General features: G+C 41.2%; 1 protein-coding gene across 8 annotated transcripts in view; it reads left to right on the top strand.

Annotated features, from left to right (window-relative positions):
• The window catches only part of FBXW11 (F-box and WD repeat domain containing 11), a 510738-nt gene that overhangs the window by 273934 nt on the left and 223236 nt on the right, over positions 1-13568 (top strand). For all 8 annotated transcript variants that reach the window (XM_044280893.1, XM_044280896.1, XM_044280900.1 and 5 more), the window contains one exon: positions 702-839. In XM_044280893.1, coding sequence (XP_044136828.1) covers positions 702-839 — 138 coding nt within the window. The remainder of the gene's footprint in view (positions 1-701; positions 840-13568) is intronic.

Below are 13568 nucleotides of genomic sequence, written 5' to 3'. Positions count from 1 at the left end.
ATTTAACATGATTTTGAATGTGATTGTGTGCACACATATACAACCACATTATTTTAGGTTTTTATTGTTTTCTTCCCTCCACCTAAAAGATTTTTGTTTTTCAATTGAGTGGTACAGTTTATAGGTCACATTAAAGGTGGAAAAAGTCCTGAAATGATTTACCGCTGTCTAATTTTTTTTACAGCACAGAAACCTGACATTTTAACAGGGGTGTTTGGACTTTTTATATCCACTGTATGTATTCATCCGAACTGAACATGTACGTGTGTAGTGAGGTCTACAGAATTACTAAAGATATAGATGTTGAATGTGTATGGTAGACTTAAGGGGTATTCCCACCTTTTACATTGTTTGCATATTCACTGGATATGCCGTAAATGCTTGATAAATGTGGTAGCTGTCTTACCAGGCTGGGAAATTATACAACTCCACTTCAGACAGTTATTTAATATTTCAGGCCTGTGGAATTGTTTATGCTTCTAGTATATAATGCAGCAAGTTATCTCAGATATTAGCATCACTCTCCCCCCTGTGGGGCATACAATCTAATTTCCCTGCCAGTATGTTTTTGGAATGTGAGAGGAAAGGGGAGTACCCTGAGGAAACCCATGTAAACACGTTGAATACATAAAAAATTCCTTGCAGATGTTGTCCTTGGTCGTATGGCACTTACCACTGAATCATTTTCTTTCTTTCATTAGACAATAGAAGCCAACTGGAGATGTGGAAGACATAATCTTCAGAGAATTCAGTGCCGTTCTGAAAACAGTAAAGGGGTTTACTGTCTTCAGTATGATGATGAAAAGATAATCAGTGGACTACGGGATAACTCCATTAAGGTGAGATGTCACATGTAACTTTGCAACTGCAAAAATATTTAAATGTGTTTATTCATTAAATTGGGTTTTCCAGCATTAGCATGTGCTTTTTATTGTATAATTATCACTACTATTATTAAAGCACCATTAACTCCATGGCACTGTACATATTAAAAGTGGGGGTACATATATAATATAAAGCAAGTACAATAAGCATGAGTAAGACATGTTACAAACTGGTAAGGAAGGTGAGAGGAGGGATTATCACCTACAGGGGATGAGGGAAGGATATGGTAGAAGCTGGTCATGGACATGTGAGAGTCCTAAATAAGAGGCCACGGAGGAGGATGTTGCAGTAGTCTATGCGGGACATAAGGACATATAGAAGTATTTTTGCAGACTCTGTGTTGATAAATATGTGGCTCTGACAAATCATTTTAGGTGCATTCGGCAGGTGGTTAAAAGGGTTTAGATGAGCGGTTTGGAGGACAAAACAGAATTGAAGGTAGTGAACTTGGTTGCCGGGGATAGTGTGCGGTTGCACTGATAAGTCTGTTGGGGGGATGAGGGAGATTGGGTAAAGATGATAAATTCATTTTTCCATTTCACCACTATGATGGCGTTATAATAAAAGATTGAGGGGCAGGAAACAGGTTAAATTTTCCGCTCCCTCCACCCTTCCCCAGTATTTTCCTGCCCTTACAGTGGCTAGGACACAGTCCTCTCTGCCAGTCAGGGAAGTGAATAAAAGCATTGTTACTTTTATTTGAAATTCCAGGGTGCCGTATCGGGAGAACAGGACCTTCCTTGTACGGCTATTTAAACTTCCCCTGGTGGTCTCCTTTTCACAGCCGGTAAATCTTACCAATACTGCACAGGGTGACTGGCGGACTAGTTTCCCATTGATTGGGTGCTTCTACGCATGCTGCCATAGCCTCCTTTCCTTTAGTGGGACAAGCTGGCGTAAAGAAGCATAAACCTCATGGAGTGCTGGCATCTGATGGCACTTCCCGGTCGGAAAGATTGCACTCGTATCCAGAAGTGCAGCAGTACTGCAGGTCAGATTGCTATAAAAGACATAAGTGGGAGAGCCACTGAGCTGCTGATCTGAGGTTTGGGGCGAGTCATGTCTGGCCCTGAGATACAGTCACCTAAAGAGCTTGAAGCTCAATCACCAGCAACTGTACGTTCCACCTGGTGGCAGCAAATTATATGTATATGTGTGGGTTGACATGTGGGTGCTTAATATATTATATTGCCCTTAGTATCTGGATAGTATTGGTGCATGCGCTCAATGCCCAAACATTCTTATGGGAAACAATCCTTTTTTAAATATGTTCCTAAAGATTGATGGAGTTAAATCTCTTACTATTAGGTCTCTAAAGAGCCTCAGAAGAGGCCCAATAAGAGTACCAAATGTATATCCTTCTTTAAGAAACTGGCGGATCAATATACAAAAAACTCTGTAAGGAGTGTATTACTAATATAGTAAGAAAACAACCAGCAATCATGCAAGAATTCTAATCAATGATTCATGAAGAAGTAAAATCTTCTTTGGTATGTACGAGACATATAAATTGTAGTTTTACAACAGCTGGAGGGCTGCAAGTTGAGCATCCCTGGGTTAGAGGAGGCATCTTCATCCACACCATGGGAAGGTAAAGATCCTTTATTAAAAGGAGAAATTGTAGAAGAATTTAAAAAGTTTTATTTTTCTGCAGAAGAAATGCATCACCTATTAAAAGCCGTTAGGGCAACAATGGGTATTGAGGAAGTACAAAAACCCCACTCTATTCAGGAAGAAATGTTTGGGGGACTGAGAAACAAACATACTAGAGTTTTTCCAATTAACGACGAAAACATAAAGGATATGGTACTTGATGAGTGGCTAGATCAAGAGAAAAGGCTGGGTATATCCAGAGAATTTAAAAATTGATTATTATTTGATCCAAATGAATCAAAAATATTTGTAATACAAAAATTGACGTCCAGGTTGCGAAAGTAAATTTAAAAAAAAGTCACTACAGTTTGAAGATTCAATACAGCTAGGGCTACTTTCACACTTGCGTTGGGAGCGGATCCGTCTGGTGTCTGCACAGACGGATCCGCTCCTATAATGCAAACGCTTGCATCCGTTCAGAACGGATCCGTTTGCATAACTGTTTATTTCAGATCTGATTTTTCACTTCGGAAAACTCAGATTCGACAGTATATTCTAAACACAGAAGCGTTCCCATGGTGATGGGGACGCTTCAAGTTAGAATATACTGAGAACTGTGTACATGACTGCCCCCTGCTGCCTGGCAGATGCTGCTAGGCTGCAGGGGGCAGACCCCCCCCCCCCCCCTCCTGTATTTAACTTATTGTGGCCAGTGCGGGTTTCTCCTTAATCCCCAAAATATATCAGGCAAAAAACAATGACGCCAGGGTCGGGGGAAGATTGAGAATTTTTTTTGCCACAATGGGAAACGGTAACATAAATTCCCTGGGCCTTAAGCATGATAACAAGAGGGAACAGGAGTTCTCCTCATCCACGCCAAACAGATTTATGACCATGTCCCTCAGATCAAAACCGGCTATAAGGAAAATATGGCCAGGAGTTCAGGATCTCCTGAAGTTAGGAGTAGTGATTCAGGTCCCAATAGGTCAGCAGAAAATGGGTTATTACTCAAATCTTTTCCTTGTAACAAAACCAGAGGGTTCCTACCGAACTATAATAAATCAAAAAAATCTTAACCGGTAGATATAATACAGAAAATTCAAAATGGAAAAAATAAACCACACACTTCCGTTAATAAAGAGAGATGCGCTGATGTGTACGATCGACCTAAAAGATGCATACTACAACATACCAATCCAAAACCAGTCACAAAAATAACTAAGATTCGCTCTGGAAAGTCCCATGGGAAGAATAGCTCATTTTCAGTTCACTGCTTTACCGTTCAGCATATGAGCAGCACCAAGGGTGTTTGCCAAACTTGTGGCGGAGATGGTAGCACATCTAAGGAAAGAGGCATTAACTATAATCCCCTACTTGTACAATTTCTTAATCGTTGCCGACACATTGGATCAGACAAAATATGACAGACAGATTCCTTGGTCCTGTTGGAGCATCTTAGTTTGGTAATAAACCTAAAAAAGTAATGTTTACTTCCCAAGTCAAATTTAAAGTTTCTAGCTATACTTCTAGACTCAAGGGAACAAACCTATTTTCTTCCAGATGAAAAGATAGTCTCCTTACAACAAAAGGTATATGCTTTTCCAAAAGAAAAGAAACTGCTCTATAACAGATATTATGTCTTGCATAATATCTGTTAGGGATCGACTGATTATCGTTTTTTGCCAATATTATCGGCCGATATTCAGGACTTTTAAAGTGTTCGGTATCGGCATCTATTTTGCCAATATGCCGATAAGGAATCGGGAACAGGATTGTGCTGCTGTCAGTACGATCCGTGTTCCCTCAGCAGCACAGAAGAGAAGGGCTGTGGTCACTCCACCACCAATGATGTTAACTCATTCATTCAAATTCAACAGGAGTCAGGTTCTGGCTGCAGAATCATATAGCAGCACCCGACCTCTGACAAGTATCTGCAATCTGCGACAGTTAACCCCTGCCACACCTACCGCTCATAGAGGTCGGGTGTGGCTATATGATTCTGCAGCCAGCACCAGCATCCTGTATATGAATTAATGGGCGAGTTATCTTCATTGGTGCCCCCCCCCCCCTCCAAAGCTAAGTATTAAAAACATTGGTGGTGCAGTGCCCGCCTCCAGTATTAATCATTGGTGGCAGTGGCCACAGGGTTCCCCTCATCCCCATTTGTGGCAGATTCTGATCAGAGACCCAAGCAGTGTAATCCTGGGGCTCCAAGCGGTTACCATGGCAGCCAGGACACTACTGAGGCCCTGGCTGCTATAGTCGGCTACATGCTGCTGTGTGCACAAAGCACAGAGCAGCAGGGAGAGTGTAAAGTCCTATTCACCCTAATATAGATCTATCAGGGTGAATAGGACAAGGGGGCTAAAAGTTAGTTTAAAAAAAAAAAAAAAACCTCACACCCCCCCAAAATATTAAGTATAAATGAAAAAGAAAGATTTACAAAAAAAAGCTAAATGTTAACAATGAACATGCTCATTTTCACCAGATTTGTGTAGAATTTTTATTTTTTCAAAAATGAAAATGCACAGAATATCTGTGTAAATTATCGGTATCTGCTAAAAAAAAAAAAGAAAAATCAATATCAGTCGATCCCTAATGTTTGTCCACTTTCGAACCTTTCAGGCTTGGCTACTGACGGTATAAGACTGGTAAAGGGGATATTAATTATTACTATTTTGGGTCGTTAATATTAATAAACAGACTATTTATTCTATATCCTATCTGTTGCTACCCCCTCTTTCCTGAACTACGTGCGTTGAATTGCGGAGGTGACAAGACTATAAACTGTATAAGAACAATAAAGTATTTATTAAACCATTAACATGTTTACAGTCAATTATTTGTGCTATATCTATATATATATTTATATCAATTTTTATATAAATATTTATACATATAGACGCACACCGGTGCAACACTAACAGCACTCTAATAATGCACACCTAACTACACTAACCCAACACAATCTACAATTCCACCCCGACAACTATCTAAATATACACTCACACACACGTTATAGCAGTATCCTCCCATACCTGGCTATAAACTGTCCCTACTGAGTAGAAAGGGTTCATTCAATGGTAATACAGGGGTACCTGTGAGATACAGGGATATATGTGTATGGAAAACGTAAGGGCACTGCAGGGGAATTGCAGGGGTTAGTGGGATATAAGGAAAGGGTTAATGATTATGGGAGCGGTACAGAGGTTATTGATATTCAGCCAATGTTCATAGTCTCTGTTTCTGGAGGGGCTGCTTGGTTCAACTCATTTCCACTCTTCCATGTGTGAAGTCCTTCATCTGTTTGTGGTGTTGAGCTCAAAAGAAACGGAGAGCGAGAGAGCCTTTGTCCTGGGTTGGGTTAATATAAGCCTATAGCAGCCCACCTCCCCCCTCCTCAACCTAAGGTGCAGGGACAGGGCTCCAGATGGCAACCAAAATGGTCGCCAATGCGACTTGGAATTTACAAATGGGACAAGACTTTTTTGTCTCGTTGACATTTGCGACTAGACCCGCCACTGCAGCTCTGCAGTTGAATACAGCGATGTTCTTCTCAGCAGCGCAGTAGAGGAGTCTCTCCCTCCCCCTGTGCTGCCTCCGCCGCCGCCAGTAAGAAGAGAGACAGGAGGAGGAGGGGAGGGGCTGTGGCCACTGCGCCACTAATGAAGATAACTGATCTGTTAATACAGGGGGTGGGTGCTGGAATAAAATAGCCCACACCCAACCTCTATGACAGAGAGCTGCAATCAGGTGCGGTACCTGAGGAGTTAACTGCAGCAGATCGCAGCTCCCTGTCATAGAGGTCGGGTGCCGGCACCCGCCTCCTGTATTTTTATTAACATGTCTGTTATCTTCATTGGTGGCGCAGTGCGCCCCTTCCCAACACCCCAGTATAATAAACATTTGTGGCGCAGTGCGCCCCCCAAACCCCAGTATAATAAACATTGGTGGCACAGTGCCAACGAGGGTTCAAAAATAAAAAAATAATTAACTCGCCTTCTCCAATTGATGGGATATCTGCCGGTCTCCTGTTTTTTCTTCAGGACCTGTCAAAGGTCATCACATGTCCATTACCATGGTGATGGATCATGTGATGTACCATGTGATGAGCACGGTAATGTCACCACAGGTCCTGAAGAAAGAACAGGAGACAGGCAGCTACGCGATCAATTGGAGGAGGGGAGTTCATTTTTTTAAATATTTTTTTTTATACCTCAATTGACTTTCTACTAAGCATTCTGTCTTAAAGGCGTAGCGTTGTCGCGATACCAAAATTGGATTTGGTTTCAATTTGGCGACTAAAAAAATAATTTGGCTCCTAAATTTTTCAGTTCAGGAGCCAATGGCTACTAGGTATTTTTTTTTATCTCAAGCACTGAGGGATATGACCTCATCTTGTGTGTGTGACTCAGACTGTAACAGATAAGGAACTCAGGATCTGTACATACAAAGAAATCAAATGAATTCCTGCCCAATCTCTGGTGAGGAAGAGCATAATACCTAGGCTGATATTAGGATGATATTGTTTACAAATCTGTGCCTGTGCAATGAATGTTCATTTCTCTACCATAAGCCATCTTCAAAGGCGTTTCAGAGAATATGGCAGTACATCCAACTGGCCTCACAACCGCAGACCATATGTAACCACACCAGCCCAGGACTTCCACATCCAGTATGTTCACCTCCATAATCGTTTGAGAACAGCCATATGGACAGCTGCAGCAACAATCGGTTTGCATAACCAAAGAATTTCTGCACAAACTGTCAGAAACCTTCTCAGAGAAGCTCATCTGCATGCTTGTCGTCCTCATCAGGGTCTGGACCTGACTGCAGTTCGTTGTCGTAACCGACTTGAGTGGGCAAATGCTCACATTCAATGGCTTCTGGCACATTGGAGAGGCGTTCTGTTCATGGATGAGTCCCGTTTTTCACTGTTCGGGGCAGATGGCAGACCGCATGTGTGGCATCGTGTGGGTGAGCGGTTTGCTGACGTCAACGTTGTGGATCGAGTAGCCCATGGTGGCAGTGGGGTTATGGTATACGCAGGTGTATTTTATAGACAACGAACACAGGTGCATTTTATTGATGGCATTTTGAATGCACAGAGATACCGTGATGAGATCCTGAGGCCCATTGTTGTGCCATTCATCCACGACCACCACCTCATGTTGCAGCATGATTATGCATGGCCCCATATTGAGTTCAGCTCATGCAAAATTGGAGCAAAACCGAAAGTGTTGCGTTTATAATTTGGTTCAGTGTGTGTGTGTGTGTAATATATATATATATATATATATATATCTATATATCTCTATATCTCTCTCTCTCTCTCTATATATATATATATATATATATATATATATATATATATATATATATATATATATATTACAACAGATGATGCAGCAGCACAGTCAGACGTTGTGCGCTGGGTGCAATGTTCCTCAGAGAGGCTGGCTTGTCCTCCAACATATATATTCACCAAATGAAGAGGCAGCACTTCCAGTCATGGGTGATAGGGTAACGACCCCAAACTTTATTCCCAGCAACGTTTCGGCCTTCTCTCTGAGGCCTTTGTCAAGCTACAACAATGCTAAAATGTGGGCTCTATATACCCACAACTCATTACAAAATCAGTGCAATTAATGAAATCCAGTGTAGACAATTAAGTCACATGACCATCCAACACTATACTGTCACATGACTATACAAGTGCATATCTTATTTATATCACATAATAAAACCATCGTACAGCGTATTTCACATAAATAATCAAAGTGGATCATACATCATATGTGTCGCATATCATAAATGCGATGTACAGATATCAGTATTCAAAATATTACATCCGGTGTTCACTATCACCTAGGTGATCACAAGTGTACTAACCATAAAGAGTTAAAAACATCCTATCCTATCCTTATCCTATGTCGGTCTTTTGATTGTGCTGAGGGACAGTGTCTTGTCCCCTTCTGGGATAGCTATCTATGTTGTCACCTTGGTTACCAACACGCCCCCCAGACGCCTGGTAATGCGATCCGGACGGGTGTCCGCCTTTGCCCTGCCCCCTGTGACCGCTCCGTCAGCGATGCGTTCCACTGGGCGATGTTGCGTTCCAGGGAGCGTGCGTGATGACGCGGCCACATGGGGAGGGCGACGGATGACGCTCGTCGCGGCTCATGCGCCTGACAGACGGGGAGACGCTGAAGCAGGCACACTTGGCTACGCCATGACGGTTGGTCTCACCAATTTTAACAATAAGATACAGCTGTATAATGTAATGATGTTTTTAACTCTTTATGGTTAGTACACTTGTGATCACCTAGGTGATAGTGAACACCGGATGTAATATTTTGAATACTGATATCTGTACAACGCATTTATGATATGCGACACATATGATGTATGATCAACTTTGATTATTTATGTGAAATACGCTGTACGATGGTTTTATTATGTGATATAAATAAGATATGCACTTGTATAGTCATGTGACAGTATAGTGTTGGATGGTCATGTGACTTAATTGTCTACACTGGATTTCATTAATTGCACTGATTTTGTAATGAGTTGTGGGTATATAGAGCCCACATTTTAGCATTGTTGTAGCTTGACAAAGGCCTCAGAGAGAAGGCCGAAACGTTGCTGGGAATAAAGTTTGGGGTCGTTACCCTATCACCCATGACTGGAAGTGCTGCCTCTTCATTTGGTGAATATATATATATATATATATATATATATATATATATAATATATTTTCCAAAAAACGAGGCAGCACTTCCAGATTTTCGTGAAAGGGTGAAGACCCCAAACTTTAATTCCCAAGCAACATTTCGGCCTACTCAATGAGGCCTTTGTAGTGCAATAAACAGGGTATATATACCCACAAGCCTACAATTAGTGAAATCACATGGAATCAGTCACATGGTATCAAACGGTGCTCTGTCACATGACACTCTTTAAAATAAATCAATTTTTACAATAAATCCATTTGACTACAAAGTTACATAAAAGGTTCAATAATTGTGTGAATCTTTACTATGCAAAGTATACGTGTCATACATATATCTATACAATCTCTTATCCCACATATCGGATCTAAAAGTCTGTCTAGAGTGTGATATAAAAGTGCTACGTACATATGAATCACGGGTTAAAAACATGTAATAACATAACAGGATACAGCTGCATCCTATTAAAGGATTAAAATAGTAGTGCATACCATCAATGGCTCAATGCGGCCGCGAGTATCTTCATCTGTGCTGTACGCATGCGCCGGGTCCTACAGTCAACCCCGTCCTCCCGGCTCGTACTGCGTAACCACGTTCACACGCTCCTTTGGAACGCAGCGTCATGCCGTGGAACTCATCATACGAAACGCAGGGAGAGGAGGGGGTGGACTATGTGACTCAGCCACATCCAACCAACAACATGGGAGGCGTGCCAGTCGTCCTGGTAACACGGAATGTATACACATCCCGGCTGTAACATCATTGGGAACACTTGAGCAATAGCGAAGTAACATACAGTCATCACAAGTACCTCCATAAATGTAAGGGAAAGCTGAGGGTAAGTACTGTGCTGTCAGGGGCGGCCACGATAGTCTCCCTGCTCAGCACTTGGACCAGACGGCTGTCCTCCAGGTTACAAGTGGACAATCCGAGGGTCTGTATCGCCACCCCCATCTTCCCCACATTAATTCACTCTTTCTTACCAGTGGCTTCGGGTGGGATTAACTCTTCCCATTAATATACAGTGTATCATGGTGTAAACACGAGTGGAGTCGTCAGGCTCCACCTACTAATGACGTTTTCATGCTGACTGTCACAGCGGATGCTATGACCAGTCTCGCCGCACTTCCATCACCACCACTGTAGGCATCAAAATCACTTTTGTTCTTCCAAATTGACATCATGCAATGTACAACACACTCCCAGTTGCGGCCACTTATGTCCACATCTTCTTCATACGATGGAAACAGCCTTACTCGCGGACACCCAGAGTCCTATATCAGTATTGCCTACTGACAGTAGACAAAGGGCCAAAAAGCTTGTCCAGAAATTCTATAAAACATAGAAAAATTGCAAATATTCTCAAGATTAGCACTGTTGTATATTCCCCATACCAGACTGTACAGATTAGATCCCCCACATCCAATGGGCCAACTGCTTGAGTGTACGTAACCTGTGAATCCACCTTATTTCTCGCTGTTTCAGTACTCGCTCCCTATTACCTCCTCTTTTCAGAGGGGGAATGTGGTCAATCACCCTAAATTTGAGATCCTTCTCTCTATGTCCAACCTCAGCAAAGTGTTTGGACACAGGGAGATCCCTCTGTTTCTGGCGAATCGAGTAGCTATGATAATTCAATTTAGTTTTTACATCCAAAGTGGTCTCTCCAACGTAGAGAAGGCCACACTGGCACGACAGTAAGTAAATAACAAATGAGCTATTGCATGTAAGTAAGTTACGCATCTCAAATTGAGTTTTCATTGTTGGATGCATACATTTTTCCCCTTTCAGCATATAGCTGCAATTCACGCAGCTCAGGCACGGGTAACATCCATATCTTTTGTGACCTATGTATGTTTGAATAGGTGTTTTCTCTCAAACTACCTCCGCTCTAACCAATTTGTCACGTAGATTGCTGGATCTTCTATACGACATAAGAGGGGGCACAGCAAATTCTTTAACTCCACTATAGTTGCTTTTCAGCATCGACCAATGTTTTTTTTTTATCACCCCTGTTTTTTTTATCATCTGATAGCTACCCTCTGTGTATGTAGAAATAAATGGCACCCTGTTTGTAACCTGCTTATTAGTTAACTCAGAAGGACCTGAATCCAATACGTCTAGATGTCTCTGGACCAATTTTCTGGGGTAACCTCTATGGGTGAATATATATATTTTCCCCTTTTATAAATCATGGGGCCATGATCACTTCAGTATATATCCTGAGTGCAGCGGGTAGATGGATGTTTTTATTTATAAGATCTAGACATACAGTATTCTCTATACCCATTGGTATTTTGACCATTCTCTTGTGCCTCCCCATCTCTCTATAGTTGTGACTGTAGTGTCTTGTTGTCTAATTGGTGGCCACTTTGCCTGCAGTGGACGTCTGGTTGTTGCTGGGGTAACGATGCCAGTTTTACTGGTGTTGTTGGCCTAAGTGCGCTTGCCCCTCCCCGCTGGCTTGACGTTTCCAAACACTCCTCTCTGTTAGTGTTGAGCGCGAATATTCGAATATCGATTTTTTTTTCGCGAATATCGGCACTTCGCTAATTCGCGAATATTTCGAATATAGTGATGTAAATTCGATATTTCGAATATTTTTTATTTATTTTTTGAATATTTTTTTCTTTCCCACTTCCCTAAAGTTGTTCTTACCTGTCCTTTGGATTCCTGGCTTCCTGGCTGCTCTAGTCAGTGCCCGTTGCCGCTTCTGCCGACTTGCGTGCTCTTGGAGCGTCCCCATCACCATGGGAACGTCTCCATATACTAGAATGTACTGTCGGATTTGAGAATTACGTTGAAATCGCAATTCGATTATTTCAAGTTATAATAATCGAATTTCGATTTTAACTTAGCACTGCTATATTCCATATTCGTTAATTCTAGCCTAATATGGAATATAGCAGTGCTAAGTTAAAATCGAAATTCGATTATTATAACTTGAATTAATCGAATTGCGATTTCAACTTGGACCTTGTTTACTATGGTTGGCTTGGTAGAATTAGCGAATATGACGAATATATTCGTTATATTCCACAAAACGAATATGGCGAATGTATTCGTTATATTCCACAAAACGAAGATAACAAAATATTCTCCATCTTCGTTTTAGCTACCTATTCATTAACTTCGCTAATTCTAGCAATCATATAGGAAAGTTTACTATAGAGACAGCTAAGTTTAATTCGCTATGCGATTATAGGACTGCTTTAAAAAAAAAAAAAAAATGGAATAATTATAATACCTGATAATTATTATAATTATTCTATTTATAAAAAAAAGCAAAGTAATATAATCGCATAGTGAATTAAACTTAGCTGTCTCTATAGTAAACTTTCCTATATGATTGCTAGAATTAGCGAAGTTGATGAATAGGTAGCTAAAACGAAGATGGAGAATACTTCGTTATCTTCCTTTTGTGGAATATGACGAATACATTCGTTATCTTCGTTTTGTGGAATATAACGAATATATTCGTCATATTCGCTAATTCTACCAAGCCATTGAAGCCAACCATAGTGAACCAGGTCCAAGTTGAAATCGCCATGCGATTAATATAACTCAAAGTAATCGCATGCCGATTTCAACTAGGTAATTACATTCCTCCGCTCTCACACTCCTTCATCCAGCATAGGGCTGCTTCCCCAGGCTGTCAATCCAAGTCACCTCCCCCTCCTAACCCTACTATCCACAGCAAAGACAAAGACTTATACAGGTCATTCTCAAAAAATTAGCATATTGTGATAAAGTTCATTATTTTCTGTAATGTACTGATAAACATTAGACTTTCATATATTTTAGATTCATTACACACCAACTGAAGTAGTTCAAGCCTTTTATTGTTTTAATATTGATGATTTTGGCATACAGCTCATGAAAACCCAAATTTCCTATCTCAAAAAATTAGCATATTTCATCCGACCAATAAAATAAAAGTGTTTTTAATACAAAAAAAGTCAACCTTCAAATAATTATGTTCAGTTATGCACTCAATACTTGGTCGGGAATCCTTTTGCAGAAATGACTGCTTCAATGCGGCGTGGCATGGAGGCAATCAGCCTGTGGCACTGCTGAGGTGTTATGGAGGCCCAGGATGCTTCGATAGCGGCCTTAAGCTCATCCAGAGTGTTGGGTCTTGCGTCTCTCAACTTTCTCTTCCCAATATCCCACAGATTCTCTATGGGGTTCAGGTCAGGAGAGTTGGCAGGCCAATTGAGCACAGTAATACCATGGTCAGTAAACCATTTACCAGTGGTTTTGGCACTGTGAGCAGGTGCCAGGTCGTGCTGAAAAATGAAATCTTCATCTCCATAAAGGTTTTCAGCAGATGGAAGCATAAAGTGCTCCAAAATC

Source organism: Bufo gargarizans, chromosome 2 (assembly GCF_014858855.1).
Source record: "Bufo gargarizans isolate SCDJY-AF-19 chromosome 2, ASM1485885v1, whole genome shotgun sequence".
NCBI classification, from domain to species: domain Eukaryota; kingdom Metazoa; phylum Chordata; class Amphibia; order Anura; family Bufonidae; genus Bufo; species Bufo gargarizans.
The sequence above is the reverse complement of the archived record's forward strand: the minus strand, read 5'-3'. Positions and strand labels throughout refer to the sequence as shown.